At 33.1% G+C, this 25,437-nt stretch overlaps 2 protein-coding genes and 1 pseudogene across 3 annotated transcripts; 2 read left to right on the forward strand and 1 right to left on the reverse strand.

Annotated features, from left to right (window-relative positions):
• The first annotated feature begins 367 nt into the window (after positions 1-367).
• LOC145566279 (uncharacterized) lies at positions 368-839 on the forward strand. Its single transcript, XM_081625745.1, has 2 exons — positions 368-375; positions 464-839. Exons 1-2 carry the CDS (start codon positions 368-370, stop codon positions 837-839), a joined length of 384 nt encoding a protein of 127 aa, XP_081481871.1.
• An 8,966-nt stretch (positions 840-9,805) lies between these two features.
• On the forward strand, positions 9,806-16,950 carry LOC145566281 (uncharacterized). Its single transcript, XM_081625746.1, has 12 exons — positions 9,806-10,061; positions 10,156-10,221; positions 10,312-11,685; positions 11,771-14,472; positions 15,153-15,429; positions 15,543-15,636; positions 15,771-15,895; positions 15,994-16,072; positions 16,146-16,275; positions 16,348-16,481; positions 16,574-16,694; positions 16,771-16,950. The coding sequence occupies exons 1-12, from the start codon at positions 9,806-9,808 to the stop codon at positions 16,948-16,950; spliced, it is 5,538 nt and encodes a 1,845-aa protein (XP_081481872.1).
• A 738-nt stretch (positions 16,951-17,688) lies between these two features.
• Positions 17,689-21,182, reverse strand: LOC145568557 (inosine-5'-monophosphate dehydrogenase 2-like; annotated as a pseudogene). The gene is made up of 5 exons (XR_014095842.1): positions 21,112-21,182; positions 19,439-20,426; positions 18,555-18,734; positions 18,056-18,313; positions 17,689-17,935 (listed from the first exon to the last, which is right to left on the reverse strand). The product of XR_014095842.1 is annotated as an inosine-5'-monophosphate dehydrogenase 2-like (transcript).
• Between the last annotated feature and the right edge of the window lie 4,255 nt (positions 21,183-25,437).

Here is a 25,437-nt window from a genome sequence, read left to right on the forward strand (position 1 = left end):
CATACAAAGCAAGTAAATAACACTTAGGGGTCGCTTGGATTGGGGGGAATGGGGGAGGAAAAAATACAAGAGCAATAATTCTGGAAATAAAAATGGGTTTGGCATTAGAGCACTTGCAATAGAGAAAATTTTCTCCTCTAGAATTTTTTTTCCCCCAAAAAAAGTATCCCACCAACAAAATTTCTCAAACAAAAATCTAGAAAAAATGAGATTTTTTTTCTGTTGGAGAAAATTTTCTCAACTTGATTGTTGCTGACTTTTGGTGGGGTATGGCGCAGGTTTTTGTGTTTTTTTTTTTTTTTTATTAATTTTGTGTGGGGCCCACCATAAAGTTAACATTAATTAATATTTCAACGGCAAAAATACAATGTTGTGGTGAGTTTAATTGTCAGCCATTTTTCTTCTTACACGTGTCATTTTTTGGAAGAGCTTTGTTCTAACAGTAAATATATTACCGTTTTAGTGTCCTACAAGCGAGGTTTGCAATTGTACGACAACCAGCTCTTGCTTACGATGAAGATGTGCTAGCTGACATTATGAAGGCTTGTATCATAATTCATAACATGATAGTAGAGGATGAACGAGATACTTATAAAAATGCTGAAGTAACAAGAAGATATTACGAAACAGATCGCCCAATGTCACGTCTAGGAGGTGAAGCTAGTACAAGTGGTACTCCAAATAATGATGAGACATTTCAGTTTCAAACAGGACGTCCTATCGACATTAATAAATATTTGGAGATAAGGGATGCTATGCGCAATAGACGAACTCATCAATCCTTGAAAGATGACTTGATAGAGCACATTTGGGAAAAGTTTGGTGACAATAACCCTTAAAATCTAATGACGCTTTAATCATCATGTATCGTAATCATATTTTACTTTTTATTAATGTAATGCATTTCTAGTTTTATTACTTATGTCTTCCACTAATCATTATTATTTAATTAGTTCGTAATTAATTAAAGTCACAATTTAATTATCATCAAGTATATGAATAATAATTATTATAATAATTGAAAATAAGTAAGAGAGAGAATATAGTGGGGTATAGTGAAAAGTAAGAAAGAGAGTGGTGAGGGAATTTTTTGGTTTGTTGTTGGTGTGATGGAAAAAATTCTTTCTTTAAAAATCTGATGTGGAGGAGAGGGAAAGTTAGAGAGAGAGTGGTGAGGGAATTTTTTTTTTATCTCTGCTGATAGTGCTCTTAGGGAAACAAATAAAGAGGGTAAATAATTCCCCTCAAAATGGGGGTAACTGTTACCTAGGCCCCCCCTAGAGTAACTTTTTCCTCCCCAAAAAATTTCCCAACCTACTACTCTCACGTGCCTCCTCTGTCGTCCTTCCTATCTCCCTCCTCTGGTCTTCTCTCCTATTCATCTTTTTCATTTCCATTTTTGCTTATACCTTCTTCTATACTCATCTCTAGATTCTCTCTCCTCTATTTCTAGTTGTTGCCTATTCTTGATTTTTTCTTCCATAATTATTACATCAGTATTGTTGCCATACTATGAAAAATGAAATTTCACCCCCTGTATTTTTCCCTCATTAAATTTAGCCCCCTTAAATATTATCCTCTTAATTATTACATGGAATCCAGGCATGCCCTTAGCAAAACGGAGGTGGGTTGAGGACGAGGACAAGGTCATTCAACACATACGTGATAGGTCTAAAAGTATAAAGTACAAGTCTTATAACTAATCTTTGTCTTATAATCAATCTATCATATATGCTATATGTCATAAATCTAAGCTATGAAGTACATGTCCTATATATAACTCGTTAATACTACCTCCGTTACATATTATGTACAACTTTGGGGAATTATTTGAGAGAGATAAAAAATTATAAAGTTGCACATAATATTTAACGGAGATAGTACAATGATGGTCAGATTAGCCTATACAAATAGCTAATAGTTAATCAAATACTTTGTAATTGCCAAAAAAGTCTATAGATTTTCCTTAATTCTTAGAAGATAAAATAGTCAGTCCATGAATAATAGTAGTAAATTAACAAGAAACTTAAATTATGATCTCAATCCCTCAAATAAACATTTAAAAAAAGTAACATCCATTGTTAAACCAAACTCAAAACATAACCTATCCAAATTCCTAAACAAATATGCATAAACCAAGAAACAACCTTAAACAAACACACCTATCATATCATATGAAATTAAACCCAACAATTAACATAAAAATAAACCCAACAAAACCCATATAATTATTATTATGAATTGCACCACTTTTCTTGTCAGTGTCTGGTGCAGCTGTATCATCTCCAGATTGCTGATCATCACCAGGAGCAGGTGGACTTTCCACGTCCAAAACCTTGACAATCATCTTCTGCCCTCTCTGGCAGTGTCCGGCCACGCCGCTCAAGAAGTAGAACAACCCCGGCCTGTCTAACACGAAGGTGGTGTCGCCGGTGTTGGCGAAGAATAGAGGCTGAGATGATCCACATTTGCTGTACTCCGCATCCGATACCACCATCACTGAGTCTTTCTTGTACTTGAAGTCTGCCATTGTCAAAAATTGGTTACTAATGTGCTTATGTGTGTAAACTCTATAAAGCAAAAGAGCAACCCGTTATATATTAATTGCAAATTTAAAATATTATATATATCACAAATAATACCTTAAAGTTAAAACTAATATTTAAATGACACAAATATCAATTGATTACACCATTTTATTATACGAAGTAATAATTAGAATATAAGACAAACAAAATACAATAGTAATTCCTACAAATTTTTTAAGACTGGTTTTTCTTATGTACTAATTTTAGATCTAACATTATTGATGGTCCGTCAAAATTAATTAGTACTCTTTATATAAAAAATAACAATTACAATTTTACAACAAATGTAGAAAATTAATTCTACGAGTGATAGAAATATAAAATAACGCTATATTGTGTATTAACCTAAAACATGTATCATTAATTCACTACTCACTATTTGCTCAAAAAAAAAAAAAAAAAAAAAATAAAAAATCATTACTAATTAGTCATACGGTACTACTATCAAACTAAAACTTACAGGCTTACAGTACTCATAAGAAATTTTGCTACAATGTTTCATTTTTTAAGATTTATCTTGTTTGGTTTTCAGGCATAAATTACTAAATTAAATCAACATTATTAACTCTATATAATCAAGATAAAAACAAGCAGTTTATGTACTCGTACTATTTTAACACTAACATTAGCACACAAAAATTAGCAAATCATACTATAAATATGAAATGAAAGATACTAAGGAAAACTTTACACACATAAAGATGCATGGTATACATTTCGTTACATCCATTCAAATCTAAGTTGTCACATTAAAAGTTCAAATTACACTAATACACGACCATTAAAGTAAAACGATACTTACGTAGAGTGTCATTGACCTTGAAACGATTCTTTTGAGCCCAATCATTGTAAACTTGAGGGCGTTTCAAAGGAGGAACTTCCCATCCTTTGGTTAAACTTTCACCAACTTCAAATTCAGTACAAACTCCATGAAAAATTAAGAGGGAGAAAATGCATAGAAAAATGAGAGAGAATTTGGTAGAATTTCCCATTTTCTTAATTAGGTTATTTTTTTTTTTTCTAAGTTGAAAATTGACTGTGTATGAAAGGGGTAACGTTGAGGTATATATGAAAGAGTTTGAAGAGTTTGTTGGAGATTATTAGGAGAAAATTATGGGTTATGCTGTTAACCGACTCACTAAACATGCATGATTATCATTGACTAAGTATTCACTTAAACGGTTATTATTTTACCTTCATTTTGAATTAGGTTTTTGAATTATGTGTAGAAATTTCAGTGAATATTCTAGTTTGCATGAAGTTGGCAATTAAAGTGAGTATTTTTAGGTCAAATTTTTGCATTTGCACGTGTCAGTTAAATTGTAAATAGTATATATGTAGTTATGCATAGTGATTTAGCCGAGTAAATTAAAGTGTAAATAACTTAGTGGGAATGAAATCTAATACTCCTTCCGTTTCATAATATTAGTCTCATATACTATTTTGGGCGTTTCAAAAAGATATACCCATATTGAATATATTTCATTTATAACTTGATTTTTTTTCTTTTAATTAATAAGTTGTGGATTGATGACATGACTTTAAGTAAGGAAATCTTTACCTTAAATTATGCAATTATGACTTGTGCTTTCCTAATAAAAATTTAAAAAAGTTAAATAAAGTAAACTAATTATGAATTATATTGTAATTTAATATTAGATTCCAAATATATTTCTTTTCTTATTTTATGTGATTGATTCTATATGTGACTATCATTATGAAACGGAGGGAGTATATAATTGCAAAGTCGTTTTCACCGCAACCCTCCAAATCCCCAATCTTCAAATCTCATGCATTTGAATTTTTTTTTTTTTTTTTTTTTTTTTTTTTTTTTTTTTTTTTTAAATAACCAGTAACTACCATTCCACTACTTCATTTTTTTGTTTTTTAAACAAAAAAAAAATGGTGTATTTTTTCAAGGGATTGCAATAACTAATAATAACAATTTATTTTTTTCTTAAACACTACTAACATTTCACTTTGCGTTATTTTCTTTTGTGTATAATATGTGTCGTGTATTAGCACGGCTGTACGGATATACAATTACTTTATCAACAATTCACCATATGACTCAAAATCCCCAACCCTTCAATTCAAACAACTTCCACTTCTCTAATCATCTAAACAAAAATATGTACAATAAGCTTTTTACGTAACTGGCCTCATCGAATAGTTGCTTGCTTGCAAAAAAAACAAAGTAACCCCTCCTATAGCACTAATGGAATAACGCACATGACACTAACCGAGTAACCCCTATAACACTGAACGAGTAACCTCTATAGCTTTGACAAAGTAACCCCCATAATAGCTTGACACATTTGTGTGCCCACCCACATAAAAAAGTAAGGTTTTGTTCTTTTGAGTATATGAGAAAAATAGAGCATATCAGATTGCAAAAGAGTAGAGCAAGTGACAGTAGAGTACAGCAGGGCTCAACAGAGTATATTAGATTTTAGCAAAGTAGAGCCAAAGCAAACCATAAATAGTTCAAAATAACAGGTTCTAAGTTACTACATCTATAACAACTTCTCGTATTTGAAATATATTTTTTCTTATATTATATAATTAAAATCTTTCTAATATAATATATATCCCGTGCATTTTGCACGGGTACACTCTAGTCTATATTATAATTGTAGGGCCGTTTTAACGAGAGCCCTCCAAAACCCCAATGCTCAACTCTCATGCATTTTAAGGTTTTGGTTATTTTTTTTTATTTTTTTTAAAGGAAAAAATAACTACCAATCCCACTATTTTATTTTTATTTTATTTTATCATTTTTTTTTTAAAATATCAATAACTACCCATTCACTATTTTTATTTTATTTTTATTATTTTTTTCTATGGGACTACCGCTAATATTTCACTTTATGTGTGTGTGTTTTTTTTTTTGGTACATACTATAACATATGACATGCATAGCACGAGTATATAGTTCCTTTATTAACAATTCACTATATCACCCAAAATCCCCAACATTTCACCTTTTTTTTAAACACTACGTATTAACATTTCACTTTGTTTTACGAGTATTTTTTTTGGTACATAGTATAACATATGTTATGCATTAGCACGAGTATACATTTCCTTTATCAACATTTCACTACAGTACTCTAAATCCCCCAACCCTTCAATTATATGCATTTTTTTAGGGAGTACCCTCCAAACATTTTCCACTTCTTTAATCATCAAAAACAAAAAAAAATGTATAGCACGTTTTTGTGCAACTGGCCTTAGCAAATAACTACGTACTTGCAACAGAACAAAGTATGTAACTCCTAGAGCAAGACACTAACCCATATGACACTAACTGAGTAACACGAGTAACTCCTATAACACTAAACGGGTAACCTCTATATAACTTTGAAAAAGTAAACCCCATAATAGCATTGCGTGGCCACCGACATAAAAGAGTAAGACCTTGTTTTTGAGCTTCTAAGCAAAGCATAGAATATCATATTTCAGCATTGCACAGCAGGTGTCAGCACATTATTAATACGATTATTATTAATACTCAGTACAACAGAGCTAATTAGGGTTCAACAGAACTGACCTGTCCAAAACTGACCATTACAACTCAAGTCTAAATTACAATATCAAAATCAACTTTCCACATTTTAAATATATTTTTTCTTATATATTCCGTGCATTTTGCACGGATACACTCTAGTTAAAAATATATACGTTGTATATAATTTGTTAATGCTACCTTCCTCTTTTTTTTTTTTTTTTTTTTTTTTTTTTTTTTTTTTTTTGGCACAGTTTATGTATTAATTTTGACTTGATTTTATACAAACATGTACATGTTATAACTCTTATGAAGACAATGTAGTATGATGTTGTATTAATTAAATTGTATATTTCATAATCTTAATTTTTTATTTTATAATTCTCACTACTAATACGCAATTACATATTGTAATGGTCATATAATCATATATCTTACTAAATGTAATAGGCGATCAAATCGTTGCATTAAATTTTTTTTATAAAAAAAAAGTATAATTAAAGGTAAAATTTAATTGAATACTTTCATTCAAGAAAGTGATACATTATTTCAAAACCGTTCGAACAAAACAAGCAAGTCGATTAATAAAACTAGAGTGTATCCGTGCTTTTTCAATCGTATATATCAATTCATTTTTTTTGAAGCAAAGAGAGCGGGAGTATATATCAATTTATTACTATGATATTTTTAATTGATTTTTGTGAATATGATAGGGGAAGTTACTGAATCTATTTAATGGAAGTTATAGAATAGGAAGTTATAATGGAATTGATAGTTTTTTTAAAAAATTTTCTTTAAAAAAAATCTAATATATAATTTAGGAGTCGCTTTTCACGAGAATCCCCCAAACCCCCAACTCTAAGCTCTCATTCACTCCCGCCTTTTTTTTCTTAATTCCTCTAAACTGCCTACTCTAAACATACAGATAAACATATAGATTTGAATTTCAAAAAAAAAAAATCCCATAAATCGTGGTAGGCAGTTACCTACACTCCACCACACTACTCCATAACTGCACACACTATACTCTACAATACTCATTTCACACCAAAAAAAAAAAAAAAAAAAAAACAGCACAAATCTGATAGAGAGTACATTATTGTTTGGGTTTCAATCAGAGATAGATAATCCTACTCACTACGGAAGATTGAATTGAGGTAAAGATTAAACCTTTATTCATAATTTAATCCTCTCTATTCTCGCTTTGTTAGTTTTTTTTTTTTAAAGTACGTAAATATCATTAAGGAATTATATAAAAGATCAAGGAAATTTGATCATTGAGGAATTATAATCATTAAGGAAATTTAATCATCATTATGGAATTATAATCATTAAGGTTACACCGTCATTAAGGAATTAGGATATTTTTTCTGAATACTTTTTCACTCCTATTTTACTTCTTCAATACATTGGTTGTGATTACAGATAAACATTATAAAATTGCTCACTTTGAGGTTCTGCATATTATTGGAAGATTAAGTTGAGGTAAAGATTAAACCCTTTATTTTTGTGTATTTCTTTTGTATAGATATTAGATTTTTTGATTAAAAATTATCTTTTGTGCTTAATTTAACGTGAATGGATTTGAGTTTGTTGGGAAATTTGGTCAACATGAGGTTTTTTGATTGGTTTGTGAAGAGATTATTTGATTAGAACTCCACCACAAAGAAGGAAACGGATGAAGTGGTTTCGGTTTTGAATATGAAGATTTTATTCAAATGATTGTTCTGTGTAGTTTTCTGAAGTTTTGGTGCAATGAGGAAACAAATACTAAAATTCTGCTGTATTTCAGTTTTAACATCTTTACAATGTCATTTATATTGCTCTTGGATGTTGGGAACAATTAATGAATGACAATCTTTGTTTTAGTTGCAAAGTACATACTGGGATTTGAATTATTGATTCATTGAAGTGGTAATTTGTAGGATTCGAGTGTACCTCTGGCCGAAAAGCTTGAGAGAAAGAACAGAAGGTTTGTAGCACTTAGATATTGGATAATTTGCTCAAGTTTATTATACAGTATGATAATTATTGTAAATCTAATACTGATAATTTGATTGTAATTATTGTAATTTGATAATTTGATTGTAATTTGCTCAAGTTTCATGGAGATGGACACGCAATCTACCTTGAATATGTAATTTTTTTGCTAGATAAATACTGTAATTTGGAAAGTGAATAAATAATGTGTCATCATGCTAAACTCATGTTTGTTAAGAAGAGCAAAACCTTTTAATAATGTTATGTGAACTTGGGTTTGGATTCCCACTTAAGTCGTTGGATCCAATTTACTCCATCCATTACATTTTTTTCCTTTTTTTTAAAATTTTTTTTTTTATTGTACTTGGTATGTAATACTTCGTATTACTATAACTAATGGTGGCAGTAAAAATCAAACGATGTATATAAAAAATGATAAGATGTGTACTATAGGATTATCATAAATATAATTACGCATGTAGTGCCACTATCATGGTATCGCCGCATATGCCCTGTTCGAGTGTTTGGACAGTGACTTTTGTGTCAATATCTCAATATGGACTCAAATTGGTTATAATTTGTTATGTATCAATATTAAATTCAAATGTAAATGTAAATGGATTGAAAGATGTTGATCAAGATAAAAACATTGATTAAAAAACTAAACATTTCAAGGTTTTTGATAGTTTTCATTATCGGTTATGGATGATTATTTGATTGTATTTGTTCACTGTATAAATATTATGAATGCATTACAAATTAATCTTAATCAATCATTCCAATCCCTCAATTATATCTTATTAAGTTCTAATTTCATCTCATTTTTCTTTTGACAAGATAATTTTATCCCTTTTACTAATCTTATATTATTAAAATCTAATTTTCTCTCTGCTAATCAATAGTTTTTACAGTGCACTCAATTTTGACATAAATTGCAATTGATATCTGTTTCAAAAAATTCCTCTGTTTTGCCACCTAAATTTTTTTTGTAAAAAAAAAATAAAAAAAACGCACACATAGAATATATATTGCAATTTTTTTTCCTTCCAAAGAAAAAAAAATAAAAATCATTTCCTCTTTTATGCCACCTGAATTTTTTTTTTTTTAATTTTAAAAAAATACAAAATAACTTATATGAACAACTTTTTTTATACAAGTCTATAACAACATTTATCATTAATTGAGGATTACCAATAACAATGTTGATCCGTTGACCATGATTCTACTACTATTTCATACCTGTAAGGTAGAATTCAATAATAGGTTTGAACATTTTTTAAATGAAATGGAAACGAAGTTAATTAGAGTTAGACATGATTCATTATTATTTTTTTTATTTAAGTAGAAATGGAGTTGGTATTGGAGATTGTTCATTAATTCAAATTATTGTTCCATTTTTTTTTTCCAGTACATAAAATACTCCGTTGACTGCGTTTCACCTTTAGCTTAAATTTCTACACCCTACAGGTATGAACAATTTAATTTACTTTAATTTTGTTAATGTGAATGTGCATGTATATTTAGGTAAATTTATGATTTTATCTGCTCATAGAGGGACATGCTATTAATTTGCCACTACACTACATTACATACATATATATTAATTTGCCTCTATTAGTATTATAACATTGTAAATTGTTACAACTTACCACTATTAATTGATGTTGTTCAAACTATAATATCGATTCTTATATTTATGTCTTGATTATTGTTTATATAATAGATTAGAATGGACATACATACAAGTAATTATCGATTCAGAGAGAATTTGCAACACAAACATGCTAGATTAGTTGTTAGGCGAAGGTTACTATTCAAACGCACTACAAACCATGAAGATCCTATTTTCAAGCAACGTCGTTACTTATTGGAGAAAGAAGCACGATCCTTGCGACTATTAATGATGCAATTACGTCGATCAACACATCAATATCACGATGTGACACGTGAAGTGGAGCAATTTCCTAATGAGATCAATACAAATGGTACTTATAAGAACCATTAATATTTACTTTATAGCAGTAATACTAATACCTTGCATTAAGGACCCTATTAAATTTTTAAAACCTTTCATTCCAGAAAGCTCACCTAATGAAGGGATAGACAATGATGCTAGACCTGATGAGCAAATTGTCGGAATAAGAGGTAACCACTTTGCCAAGCTACTTAACCACACACATAAGAGATGTCGACATTGTTAATTGATATTCACTAAAATAAATCATTTGCATGCAGAAGTGACTCATCAATGTCGTCGTACCGATGGGTTTGATAGACGTTGGGAGTTTGGACCTAGAACAGTTGTGTGTTCTAATTGCAAGGCCCTTATGTGGATTGAAGAAAGGGTAAAGAGTAGCAATAAAACACACCCAAGGTTCAATCACTGCTGTCAAAGTGGGCAAGTTATATTGCCGCTTTTACCTTTGACACCGCCATTTTTAATGTCACTTTTGCCACATCAGCAATTCCGAAACAATATTAGAGCTTTCAACTCTATGTTAGCTTTCACCTCTATGGGTGGTCGGATTGATAACACTGTTAATGATGGTAGAGGCCCCTATGTCTATCGCATAAGTGGTAGTAATTACCATCGAATTGGAACTTTACTCCCTGAGCCGGGAACAGGTCCAAAGTTTGCACAGTTGTACATATATGATACTGACAATGAAACATCCAACCGACTAAATCACATGGGGGGCGCGGAAGCTTCTTCCATAGATCCAGAAATTTTACAAGGACTAAAAATGATGCTTGATGATATAAATCCTTATGTCACAGTATTCAGAAATGCTGGCACTATGTTGCGCGATCAAGGTGAGCATCAAGATTTGAGAATTAAGCTCATTTGCGCAAGAGAAGGCAGACAATATATCCAACCAACCGCAAGTGAAGTGGCTGCATTGATGGTAGGTGATGGAACTGAAGACATAGGTAATCGAGATATCATATTGCAAAAAATAGATGGTGGGTTACAAAGGATTGATGAAACTCATCCAAGTTATATGCCTTTACAATGCCCACTACTGTTTCCATATGGCACCGATGGATGGAGAGTTGGGATACCTAAGGCGTCAAGTACAAGTACCAGCCGAAGTACTGTGACAATGCGACAATTCTACGCATTTAGGATACATGATAGGGAAGAAGAGGGTGACACCTTGATAAATTCCGGGCGCTTATTGCAACAATTTGATGTTGATGCATACGCTGCAATGGAACAATATCGATTATCATGGATAAGGAGAAATCAAGGCAGGCTTCGCTCTGATTTATACAGTGGACTCCAAGATGCAATCAGGGCTGGAGATGTCAATGCTAATGATGTAGGTCGATTATTCATATTACCATCATCCTTCACACGAAGCCCCCGTAATATGGCCCATCATTATCAAGATGCTGTGGCAATTGTTCGTGTTTTGGGTCCGCCTGATTTATTTATAACTTTCACTTGCAATCCAAACTGGCCTGAGATTGTAAATGAGATATCTACACGTGGAAGTCGTCGCACTGAAGATAGACCAGACATTGTAGCACGTGTTTTCAAGATCAAATTGAAACAAATGCTTCGCGATTTGAAGGATAACAGGAAGTTTGGAAAAGTCATTGCTGGTGAGTTGTGTTGATTAATTATATAATCGTACTATATTTTTTGACATATCAAATTAATTAACATGGGACATATTTCATTTTACAGATTTTTATGTCATTGAATTTCAAAAGCGCGGACTTCCACATGCGCATATTCTCATAACATTGGCTCCAGAAGATAAGCCTAAGTGTCCAGAGGATATCGATGTAATTATCTCTGCGGAAATCCCTGACAAGGATATAGATCCTTTGGCATTTGAAACAGTTACCAAGAACATGCTCCATGGACCATGTGGGCCATGTTTAATCGATGGAAAGTGTTCAAAGCATTTCCCGAAGAAATTTTGTACTGAAACCACCTTTGATGATAATGGCTTTGTGCAGTATAGACGTAGACAACATAGAGAGCCCATCATTGTTAATGGAAGGGAAGTAGATAATCGTTGGGTGGTACCATATAACAGAGATCTATGTGTTAAGTACAATGCACACATAAATGTTGAGCGTGTTGCTGCGAGAAGTGTGGTAAAGTATCTATACAAGTATGTTACTAAAGGTCAAGATAGAGCAACAGTTGTCATTGAAAACAATTCAACCACACGACGTGGTCAAGAGGTACGACAAGGAAACAGAGTGGATGAGATAAAACAATACTTAGATTGTCGGTATGTATCGGCCATTGAAGCATGCTGGAGAATATTTGAGTTTGATTTGCAACATCAATATCCTTCAACGGAACTACTTCAGTTTCATCTACCTGGTGAACAATTTGTAGTTTTCAATGATAATGATGATCTGCACACAGTCCTTGAACGACCAAGATTGCAACAAACCATGTTAACTATGTGGTTTCAAGCTAACAAGGATTTTCCAGAAGCAAATCAATACACTTACCAAAATTTTCCTATGGGATTTACATGGAATCGTTCTACAAAAAGGTGGGCACAACGGCAAGAAAGAACTTGCATTGGTAGATTGCCTTTTGTTCATCCAAATTCTGGGGAACGATATTACTTACGGATGCTTTTAACTAAGGTTTGTGGAGCGAAATCTTTTGAAGATATACGAACTGTTGATGGTGTCATCCACCCTACCTTTAGATCTGCATGTCATGCCCTTGGGTTGCTTGATGACGATAATGAGTGGCATGAAACTCTGTCAGAAGCCTCTAACTGGGCATCGGGTTCACAGTTGAGAAACATGTTTTGCTCCATATTGATGTTTTCGGAAGTAAGTGATCCGAAACAGTTGTGGGAACAACATTGGGGTGAACTTACGGATGACCTAGAGAGAATGATGCAACGTCAAACTAGAAACCCTAACTTACGATTAACTCCCGAAGAGATGCAGAATCAAGGATTACAAGAGATTGAGCATATATTGAATAAACTTGGAAGGTCATTGATAGATTTCCCTGACATGCCACAACCTTCTTCAGAGTTGGCACGCAATGCCTTAAATCGACTGATAAGAGATGAACTTGAATATGACACACATGATGAAGCCAACAGATTTGATACCTTAGTTAGAGGGTTAAACACGGATCAATATAGAGTATATGCTGCAATACTTGATGCTCATTCTCGAGATGCAGGTGGCCTATTTTTTGTCTACGGTAGTGGTGGTACAGGAAAGACTTACCTATGGAACACTCTGATTGCAAAATTCAGATCTGAAAGAAAGATCGTGCTCTCTGTGGCTTCATCGGGAATTGCTGCTTTATTATTGCCCGGGGGTAAAACCGCACATTCGACTTTCAAGATTCCTTTTGATCCTGATCAACATTCCGTTTGTAACTTCAAAAAAGACTCAACCCGTGCTGATTTGATCCGTGAAGCATCATTGATTATATGGGATGAGGCTCCAATGACCCATCGATTAGCATTTGAGGCGGTAGATCGACATTTCAAGGATATTTGTAGTGACAATAGAGTTTTCGGAGGTAAATTGGTTGTTCTTGGTGGAGACTTTAGACAGATACTTCCCGTGGTGCCAGATGAAGGACGAGAATCTATTGTTGCAGCTACCTTGCATCGAGCGTCCTTTTGGAGAGACTGCCAAGTTATGTGCCTAAGGATAAACATGCGTTTATGTCGAAGTGACGTTCCCTCCGATACCCTTGAACAAATTCGAGAATTTGCTGATTGGATAATAAAAGTTGGAGAAGGAGTTATAGCAGGAGTGCCCATTGTAGAGGAAGGTGAACCAAATTGGATTGAAATTCCGCGTGATTTTTTGATAGCCAATGATGAACATGGTTTGCAAAATCTCATTAACTTTGTCTACCCCAACTTGCCTTCAAATTATACGGATTGGGAGTACCTCAAGGATCGCGGAATTCTAGCACCAACAAACAATGATGTAGATGAGTTAAATTCGAAAATTTTATCAATGCTACCAGGAAACGTGCATAGGTATTATAGTTCGGATACTTTGGGTCATACAGGAGATGGTGGGATCCTTGATAACATGGAGCCTATGGAATTATTAAACTCATTAAATTTGTCGGGTCTTCCTAATCATTGCTTAGAGCTGAAAGTTGGTGCCCCGGTAATATTGATGCGAAATATGAACCAATCCATAGGGTTGTGCAATGGAACACGCCTTATAATCAAGAAATTGGGTTATAGAGTGATTGAGGCACAAGTGATCACAGGTCCCAGAGCTACAGAATCAGTTCTAATTCCGCGAATTGATTTAACACCTTCCAACAAGAAGATAGATCTCCCTCTGAAAAGAAGGCAATTCCCATTAAAATTGGCCTTTGCCATGACAATAAATAAGAGCCAAGGACAGACGTTGAGCAAAGTTGGCATTTTTCTCCCTAGGCCCGTGTTTAGTCATGGCCAATTATATGTTGCAATGTCACGAGTTACATCTCCTTCCGGGCTAAAAATCTTAGTACAAAATAAGAAGGATATTTCTCACAATTTGACTAAAAATATTGTGTATAATGAAGTATTAAACAGTGTAAATTAGCTATGTATGTAATTTTGTTATAATATTTATATAGTAACTCTTAGCAATGTTTGTTTTAGTGTAATTTCAGAGCTATACTATTTTTTGTTTATATATTAGATTTTCTTTGTCATGTTAATGCTTATATTTTACTTTATTAAAGATTTGTTTCATTATCTCTACTATTTATGTTACCTTTATACATGTGCGAGGTTGGATCAATAATGAAATATTATGTAAATTATTTTTTATGCCCACTTCAATGATGTTAAAGTGCAGGAAATGAACACAAGATACACACCATGTCGTTGTATTACCCTTACGACATTGAATGTGAATATGAGAGTGCGTTTACTATGGATGGTCAATGAACAAAGTAGAGCCAGAGGTACAAATTACGTCCATCGTTCGTGGAGTATGGTATTCATTGACTCAGAGGTTTGAACTATATTTTTACTTAGTGCTTACATTTTTTTTCAATATATTCATTTATTTGACACTTATGTATGTATGAAATTTTCAATTTCTAGGGGGACGAAGTTCATATCACACTATTTAATGCTGACATTGATAAATATAAAGAGATCTTCAAACAAGGAAAGGTTTATTCAATTGCTCGGCTAGATCTTATGCCTCTAGATACATCTTACAAATATTCCAATAACCAAATGAGGTTGAAATTTGGCAACAAGACCATGATAACAGAAATTCTTGATGATTGTGATGATATCCCAAGGTACAATTTCAGGTTTATTGAATTTTGCCACATTCCACAGTACCTTCACCTGCGCAATAGTCCTCTCATCGGTACGTGTCTTTTAGTAATTAAAATAAATAATACTAATTTCTTTGCATTTTTAAAATTATTTAGTTTTGAAGGTCATATCCGATCTTTTTTTCTTGATGATGAATGTACACAGATGTTATTGGATTGGTTATATATGTGTCTGAATCATATAGAGTCTCGGGTGGGAGACAACAATTCAAAAGAGATGTGTTACTCTGCAACACAAAGTAAGAGCATATTACAAAAGTTACAATATGTTTATGTAATTCTAACAACTTATGCAGTGTTAAGTTTTTTTTTTTTTTCTTTTTTTCAAAAAAAAAAAATAAAAAAAAAACTTATGACATATTTTGATTTACAGCATGGAAACAATGAGGCTAACTTTATGGGAAGGGTTTGCTCATGATCAAGGTCGGTTCTTATTCAATGAGCTTAATCAGGACCATGTGTTGGGTGCATCCATGGTATCAGTTGGCTCCTATTATGGTAAAATAAGTTTTTTAAAATAAGATAACCATGGAAAGACTATGGTGTCATTTTCATTATTATCATTGCTTTGAATACTTTTACTAACCTTTCAATAGGTGCATGTCTTTCGACTGTTGGACGTACCAGACTTTTTATTGATCCTGATATTGATGAAACTGATGATCTACATGGCTGGTAAGCCTAAAAACATCATAATATACAATGTAAGTTTATATTGCAAACTAATGTACTTATATAACCCATATAGGTATGCGGATGATGGATATGTCCAAAAACATATCAGCTGGAGTCAGATATTAGCCAATAGTATCTCTGAAATGGAAATGGTGTTTAATGCAAAAAGGATCAAATTAAATCAGTTTTCAGCGGCTCATAATGTATGTATATCAACAATTATTGATTTCATTTTCTTATACATGAGGTATTAAATATTTTATGTGTGTTTTCAGGTAAAATACTTTCGAGTACTAGCAAAGGTGTTATCTATTGATTCTTCTATGCCTATTTGGTATGAATCATGTGCTCGACACTTAAGGAGAGCTGATATGTGTGAGGAGTGTGACCCCTCTTTTAGTAGGCCAAGGTATTTTCACTTTTTTATTTTATATAAAAAAATATAATTATAACCTGCTTTACTTATCACTATACCTAATTATATCATATCAATAATAACAGATATAGAATCAATGTAAAAATTGGTGACGCTACCAATACAATGTCTGTTACACTCTTTGGCCAATATGCTGAGATGATTATCGGTTGTCCAATATCAAGTATTCAAGCGATGACAGATAATGTGAGTATATCCTTTAATCAAATATATTAAGCAATTACTCACCGGCATAATGACTACATTTGTTATTTATTAACAGGAATTTGGAGACTACTTTCTAGAGGAGTATCTGAGTGAACGATTGATGAATACATTCACTTTCATATTACATGTCCCTGAGATAGGAAATGATGATATAATAGTTGCATGTGTTTTACAAGTAAAATGGGAAGAAGAATTCTATTATCTGAAACGAGAGATGCGTGGACAATCCAATTGAAGACTTAGATTCATTTAGCATAATATTTCAAGACTTTAATTTTCTTTTTTTATATGAATTCAACACTTGGATTTTTTTTTTTTTTTTTTTTTTTTTTTTTTTTTTTTTTTTTTTTTTTTTTTTTTTTAAATTTGCAATCTATTTGTTTTTGTTTTTTTCATTTTTTAGGGTTTTTGTTGTTATTATATTTGGTTTTATTAAATACCATTTGCATCTCTATACTTTGTATTTTTTTTTTAAATCCTATCCTTAATTATAACCCGTGCATTAGCACGGGCACATTCTAGTTTCAAAGAAAAGTAGAGTTAACATAAATTCAGGATTAATAGATTGGAGTGAGTAGTTTATTTGGCAGTACCACACTCCTTTTCTATCCCTCCATTACCAAAAGTGTTCTAAATCTCAGCTACATTAGCTTTCTAAACAGAAGCTTAGCTAGCAGCTTTTGCAATTGCAAGCCTTTCCACCTTTGAACTTGCTGATGAATTCTTTGCTGCTTTGCTAAGTTGCTGCCTGACTCCACAGTCCTCCCACCTATGTCACACATAGAAGGAACGAAACCCCCCGGAGAAAGCTCACTCTTTGTCCTACGTAGTATGAATTAGCTACATTTGGCAAGTGATATGCAAATTGAGGGATCCAAATTTGATCCGAGAAAGTTCATGCCATATTATCCCAGCTCTCTGAGACTCTGTGTCCCGGACATAAAGCATACACAACGCAAGATCATAGCATCACTAATTAAAGCTCGGTTTTGTATATGGAAAAACAAAGAGCAAGGTAGTTTAACCTGTTTGGTTAAGAGGAGTAGAAACAAAGAGCAAGATAAAGCATACAATTTGACCAGTAAGTCAAAGCTCAGTTGTGTATAGTTATACACTGCACCCCTAGGCATATGTCAGCATAATTCTGTTTAAAATGCCTTCTTCTCATAAGACACTAGGCCATGGACTCCACCTTCAACTTGTGCTGCACCAGTTCAAGCCTATAATAGGATCATTCAAACAATTCAGATCACATGAGCATAAAGAAGTTTTAGAGCACCTCTCTCAAGTATTAAAGACTACTACACGTAAGATTAGTGGTAAATCAAATGAAGCCATACCTCCAGTCTTAATACTTCTGATCTCAATAGATCATGGGTTGACTGAAGTGAGGAGGCACCAAGATTCTGGAAACCTTGTTTAACTGCATGCATTGCATATGGAACGAACTTTAGAACAGAACCCTTGTCTGCAACAGCTCCAACAACACCTTGTGCAATTTTAAGCTTAGACTTGTCCCCAAGATATCGCTGATCACTTCCTTTTGTCATTGCTTCCAAAGAGCCCATTCCTCGATATTTTTTTAGACGATGACCATCCTAACACAAAATCTCATCTCCAATTAATCAGGTATGAAATACTAGTTTTCTTGACTTTAACTAGAGGGAACACTGTACTCCAAGTCTCCAGCTACAATTAATCAATCATAAACAGGAATTCACTGACAATACATGAAATGCCTAGAGACTAGAGTAAAGAAATCAATGTTTCAGAATATTATGTTAACTAACTACTAATTATGACTATATGAGGGATCATAAAGTATCCAGCAGCGCATACCTGAACTACATAAGCACCAGGAGCCTCATTGCTACCAGCAAGATAGCTTCCCATCATCACAGTAGAAGCCCCAAGAACCAGGGCTTTAACAATGTGTTCGAAGTTTGATATGCCCCCATCAGCAATGACAGGTACACCACTTTGTGAAGCAATAGATGAAACTTTGTATACAGCAGTAGCCTAGTATCCAAAGAATATTTTGTCAGCAATATAGTTAGCTAATCACCAAAAGTACAAAATAAAGGAAAAGAGAATCAAGCGAAGCAACATTAAGAATCTCAAGACTCAAAATCATGAAAGCACAAATTAGAGCTTAGATGACAGAGTAACTTAACACAAAATGAAAAATCATGTAGCATTATAATTAGACAACAGAGTGTTGATTTAAACAACCGCCTCCTGAGGTTAATCTTCATTTCTACCTTTAGTGAAAATATGAAACAAGTAACAATGGCAAAATTTTAGCCATGATCATCTATTCATCTCTAATACGAGTACATTTATTGATAATTACCACTTTCTCCATAATGTTACATCCCTTCATACACAGAAAAATCATGCCTATATCCCTCCCTGATCAATAAGGATTCAAATTAAATGAATGCAATAAGAATATACAACAACAATAATAACAAAGCCTTAGTTCCAAAATGATTTGGGGTTGGCTAGCATGAATGGTCAGAAGGAACTGTCCACAGAAAATGTAAGAATGCAATTAGAAAAAATGTAACATTATGATAACTGAAGCTGCTATAACATTTACTTGTATAAATTTGAGATTTGACATTCCATACATATCTAATCATTAACAAGTATAGTAAACATAAGTTTTCAAATAACAAAGGCATTCAAAAAAGCTAGTTTAGAGAGGACTGAAGAGTTACCTGCCCTCTACCCACAGCACAGACCTCCTGAGTGGTACAAATTGACCCAGATCCCATACCAACTCTCAGCCCATCAACTCCGGCTTGAATCAAGTTTTGAGCTTGGTATTTAGTCACTACATTCCCTCCAATGACATCCAATTCTGGGTATGTCCTCTTTATATATTTAATCATATCCAACTGATGAATAGAATTTCCTTGAGAACTATCCAACACCACTGCATCTACACCGCCCTTGACCAAATATTCCAACCTCTCTTTATCCGAGTCTCTGGTCCCTATTGCAGCTCCCACCAAGAAATCCCCATTAGGTGTTAATGATGGCAAACCTCTCTTTGGATATTCTTGAAACCTCTCAATATCCTCTGTGATCAAATCGACAACTTCCCCATCACTATCTCTCACAGTTGGCACCAATTTAATCCCTTTCTCTCCCAAAAACCCAGCAATTTGGTCCAACTGATAGCTACTTGGCACAGAAAAATCCAATTTTGACATATAATCACAAACCCTACCATCCTTATTCTTCAAGTATAACCAATCAGACTTCAGTACATACCCCAAAACCCTTGAATACCTGCTCCCCGTCTCAGTAACCAAAATCACACTCTGACTCAATCACATCCGAGGGAGACTTAACCTCAAAATTCGAAACAAAAGGGATACGACGGGACTTGGCAGACTGAAGGAGAGCAAATTGCTCAGAGGGGGTATTGTTGGAATGTAAGATACCAATCCCACCAAGGGACGCCATAGCTACCGCCATGTAAGACTCGGTGACAGTGTCCATAGGAGAGGAGACAGAAGGGATAGATAGAGAAATGTTTTTGGTAAGCTTGGTTTGAAGCTGAACCGAATACGTTGCAAAAATCAATATTACGAGGGAGAAAGATAACATCATCATAGGTATATGAATACCCCTGATTAAAAAGCTTCTCTGCTGAGAAACCATCTTCAACAATTAGGTTTTGGGGTGTTCCTTCCATTGCTTCAAAATCAGAAATCAATGGTTCAGGGTTTTAGGGGTGTAAACAATCAACAAGAATTGGAACAAATCAGTAAATAACTAAAAACACAAAAAAGTATACCCAGATTCTACCCTTAATTCAGATTTTCAAGCAAATTTGTTGTTACAATTCATAAAAACATAAATCAACAAAAACCCAGATGAAAAATCAAACACCCATTTATCTATTAGTGAGAATTAACACTCCTATCAATTAAAAATTATCACCCATTAAGCAGAAATTGGAATTAGCAGTAGTATAAAGAATAGAATAAATTGATATCATTCTTTTAATGTTTGTAATTTAATTCGTATTAATCAATAAACTTATAACTAAAGGCTTGTTTGGCACCATTTTTAGTTCTCGGTTTTCTGTTTTTTTGAAAACTAAAAACCAAAAACATGAAACAATTAAAAAGTATTTCCACTTTTCTGTTGTCAGTTTTCAAAATTATTATGATTTTAATAAGTTTAAATAATTTTTTATTCATTATATAACATATATCATATACTTTTAATAAACAAAAAACCAAAAAACAGTAAACCACAGCAATGCCAAACGAACCCTAATTGACAGTAAACTTGTTTTGAGTAGTATGGTTTGATAATTCAAAATAAGTAATTGAGACTGAAAGAATAAGCAGATTATGATAAAATGAACATATACCGAATAAATGGCCGGAGTTTGAAGAAGTCGCTGCCGATTTATACTGTGGTTTGTAAATTTCGGCGACTGGTTGTGGCACGATGATACGCCTCTGCTCACGACAGTACCTTTTTGTTCTTTTTAAAGAGTAAAATTTCCTAAGATACCCCTTGGGAAAATTTTCAAATTACCCTTGTATTTTTTGGAATGTCTAAAATACCCCTTAAGATTGTACTACGTAATTTATTTTTGGCTTGGAGTACCTGAATAATTCCTTTCGTTTTAATTTTTATTTTTTTTTATTATTATTTTTTTATTTTTAAAGCAGCACAAGAGCGAGTAATGAGAATCGATATCAATATCTTTTGAAATCGGGAGGGGAGCTCTAACCGACTCGACTAAACTTGACACAAATGGAGGGAGGTTTTGCGGTTGATGGGGCAAAAAAATGTATAAAAAGTGTACCCGCCATGAGTGATTGAGCGGATAATAGGGTGAGCAAAAATTTCGGGTATTCGGAATTGGAACTGAAATTGATTAGGAACTTGTGCTTGCGGAATCAGAATTGGACCCGGTGGTTATACTTCGTAACTTACAATTCCGAGTAATAAATGAAGGAGCTGGTTATTGCATGAGTAAGTCACACTACCACATGCACTCCATCTAACAACCAATCATCCTTTTTTTTTCCCTTGTTTTTTAAAATTCACAACAAATCCTAGCAATATAACATTTTACTGAATTCAACTTACTTCCAGACCTAATACTATATGCCGATCAAATCAATGCACTTAGAAAAACAGAGTGAGTGGTCATTGACTGTTGTCATTTATGATGAACAAACCAACCCCTTGCTTACTAGTTATTTTTTTAACACAAATACGAAGATTAGATTAATTAAAAGGCCATAGCCAATTCTTTAAAAAAAAAAAAAAAAAAAAAGGTCATAGCCAAGCTAAGTTCATAATTACAACAAACCCCCAAGTACCCCGTCAAAAACCCCCAAGTCCCCAACAAATATAGCAATAATAAGCTGGGAATGTAGTCTTTGTACCAAAAAACAAGCCAAACAGCAGGCTTCCAAAAAAAATTAATTGTTCATTTAAATACACCAAAAGACCTTCTTAGGAACACGATTCCATCTAATAATCGAAGAAAACAGATCAAAAGACTTCAACTAATACAAAAGCAGAAGCATCAGCAGAAGATGGAGCGTGAACAGAACCGGAAACAGACCCATGCTCATTAGTCATTTAGTCAAATGTATTCTTACTCCTAAACACAGTCCAACGATAGATATTATACAAACTAATAACATTTGTTTTTCATGCATTAGTAACCCAGGTTGGATGCATCTACCATGCATGCATCACTTACCACACTCCGTCTAACAACCAGTCATCCCATTTTTTTTACTTGAGTACTTGTAGGAGACACATAAAAGACCACAGATATTAGAACCAAGCACTATATATACTCAAAGCACATAGATGCGTAAAGTATAAGAAGCCATGATATACATGTAAAAAAACAAGCAATTCATGTACGTGTAGAGGCATATATAGTCACAAACCCAAAGTGTAAATAAATACTTTGTATATATCGTTTATGAAAATGAGACTAGAGCATATGGCATACAGATTCAATACAAAGTACATGTATGGGACACAAGATACTACCCAAGTCAAATTAATTAAATGTGATTATAATTTCCATCCTTAAATAAACTAATTCATGTGAATACGACTGATTAATTTACCATATTGTAAAACAATTATAAGGAAAAAAAACTACTTCGTAATAGAATCATAGCTCAAAATAATATTATTCTCCATAAGCACATATGAGATCCAAAGATATTGTGATACATACACTAACACTTTGTTTGGATAGAAAGAAATGAAAGAAAAAGAAGAGAAAGAGAGGGGGACAAATTCTCTTGTTTGGGTAAAGGATTGGGGGAAGGAAGGGGAAGGAGAGGGAGGGATCTATTTTCCCTCTCTCTCTAATAAGTATAATCCCTTCAAAATTGGAGAGATATGGAGGGAAAATGAAGCTCACCTCTCCCTCCCTTTCTTTTCCCTTCCCTTCCTCCTTTTCCCCTCCCCTCCCTTTCCTTCCTTCTTTGCAATCCAAACAAAGTGTAAAGTAGTAAACTATACCCTCCTCCCATACATGACAGAATTTTATGACCTTGAATTTCATCCTGTTGTCTAGATAATCATGCTCCAACCCAACCATGCGAGCACGAGAGACACGCCTTGTTTCCAAATCAAAAGCATAAAAAAAAAGCCATGTGTATTCAGCCAGTGAAAAAAATATAAAAGCCCCCTAGTTTGAAAAACCCTAACCCAAATGTTTGAACTTCATTGAATCTTGAAGCAATAAAGCCTCCCTTAGTTAACACATTGCTTTCTTTGTTTTTTTAAATTGCAATTTGAGTTGGAAATAAGGCTATAAACAATCCGAGTCAAGCCGAGTTGTAGTCTGTTCGAACAAAGCTTGTTAAGAAAATTTGGTGTTCGAGCTATTCCGAGCTGCTTGAACGAGCTTTCAAAAATCTTGTTCAAGCATGGCTCGTTAAGGATTTGGCATGTTTGAGCTTTGTTCACGAACGTGCTCATTTGTATTTCGAATTTAAGGTCGAACTTGAACGAGCTTTATTCAATAAAGGAGTCCAATATATATCGTTAAACTTTTAAATTTTAATGCATCTACTTAATTTTATATGAGAAGTTTTCATTCTTTCTATAGTAAAAAGGTAATCCCAAAGTTTTCATGCCTATATAAGATGTAATAATTTGTAAACTTATCAAATAAATATGAGTAAAAGATACATAAATATACTAAAGTAGTTTTAATATAATAGAGATTTTCTGAGCTTGAGCAAGCTTTGACCGAGTTATAATCAAACGTGAACAAACTTATAAATATGCACAAACGAGTTGTTCACGAGCATTTTCGAGCCGAACATGGTGTTGTTCAAGCTTTGTTCATTTATTTAACAAGCTTAAGATTTTTGTTCAAGCTTATTTGCTACTTAATAAATGAGTTTTGACCAACTTTGTTCACGAGTAGTTTATGAACGTATCGGCTCATTTACACCCTAGTTTGGAACCAGTGGCGTAACCAGAAAATTTATATTAGGGGGGCCAAGATTGATTAATAAAGCATGTGAATAATACTTTAACTTAATCAATTTGGGATTAATTTTATCCAAAGAACTTAAAAAAAAAAAATTTAGAATATAGATAGCAAGATTGGAACTTGCAAGTTGCAACCACATATAAACACAACACCTACGTATTTCAACTAAACCAACTAGGCTAACTGCAAAACATCAATATCTTATGTAAGAATTTAATTTTATAACAGAATCAAGAGGGTGTCCATGGCCTACCCTAGCCCCTCCTTGATTCCGCCCTTGTTTGGAACGAGATTTAAGAAAAAGGGTAAAAGATGGATAATGTAAAAAATGCATGTAATACCCTAAATTTTTCTATTTTAAGTTTCGGGGACGAAACTTGTTTTAAGGAGGGTAGATTGTAATACTCAAATATTTTATGATATTATACGTATAATATTTTATTAATAAATTGAGTTATTTTAATTGTTAAGTAACCTTCCTTATATACATAGTTTATTTTTGGAAAGTTTGAAACCTTATTTTACATCTAATAGAACTTTTGTTTACAAAACTATAAATACTTGTTAACCTAGCTTAATCATTATTCTTTCTTATGTATAATAGCCGTAATTTCCATCATTTATTCCTAGCAAGCAAAGAAGATCTTGTTTTTTAGCCAATATCAATTTCTCATCTCTGATACACCATCGCATCATCACCAAACCCAATTTCCCAATGTAATTCTTTGATGATCAATCTCATACTTATATATATTATCATTACTTTACAAACCCATTATGGTTTCTCATGTTTTGAGTGGATCGGAGATGGTGTTGCTTTGGTTTTGCGTATAGTTATAATATTTGGGTGTCAATTCTAGAATGGTAATCACACGACCTTAATTAATTTTTTTTGATTTGTTTGATTATAAATTGTTAGTAAATTGTACTCCGTATTGTTATGTGTAAATTTTATAATTTGTGAATTATTTATGATCATGCTTTATATGTATATGATTAGTATGTGGTATTATATGATTTAATTGTCACATTGATTGAGTATTTCTAGGGTTTTAATGTTGTTGCTATAGAGAGTATTGTTTTATTGAGGTTTTTGGGTTGTTAATGTAGATTATTATTTTTGGGTTGAGATTTGATTATATTTGGGTTATTAGTGTTTTTTTTAAGAGTTGAGAGATTATGAATCGAATTGTCATGTAA

This window comes from Chenopodium album, chromosome 11 (assembly GCF_948465745.1).
Source record: "Chenopodium album chromosome 11, dcCheAlbu1.1, whole genome shotgun sequence".
In the NCBI taxonomy this organism is placed as follows: Eukaryota; Viridiplantae; Streptophyta; class Magnoliopsida; order Caryophyllales; family Amaranthaceae; genus Chenopodium; species Chenopodium album.

Coding starts and splice junctions, on each gene's coding strand:
- LOC145566281 (XM_081625746.1), top strand. CDS start 9,806: ATGGACATACATACAAGTAATTATCGATTCAGAGAGAATTTGCAACAC. Junction 10,062..10,155: donor TAATGAGATCAATACAAATG/GTACTTATAAGA, acceptor CTTTCATTCCAG/AAAGCTCACCTAATGAAGGG. Junction 15,637..15,770: donor GTGTTACTCTGCAACACAAA/GTAAGAGCATAT, acceptor TTTGATTTACAG/CATGGAAACAATGAGGCTAA.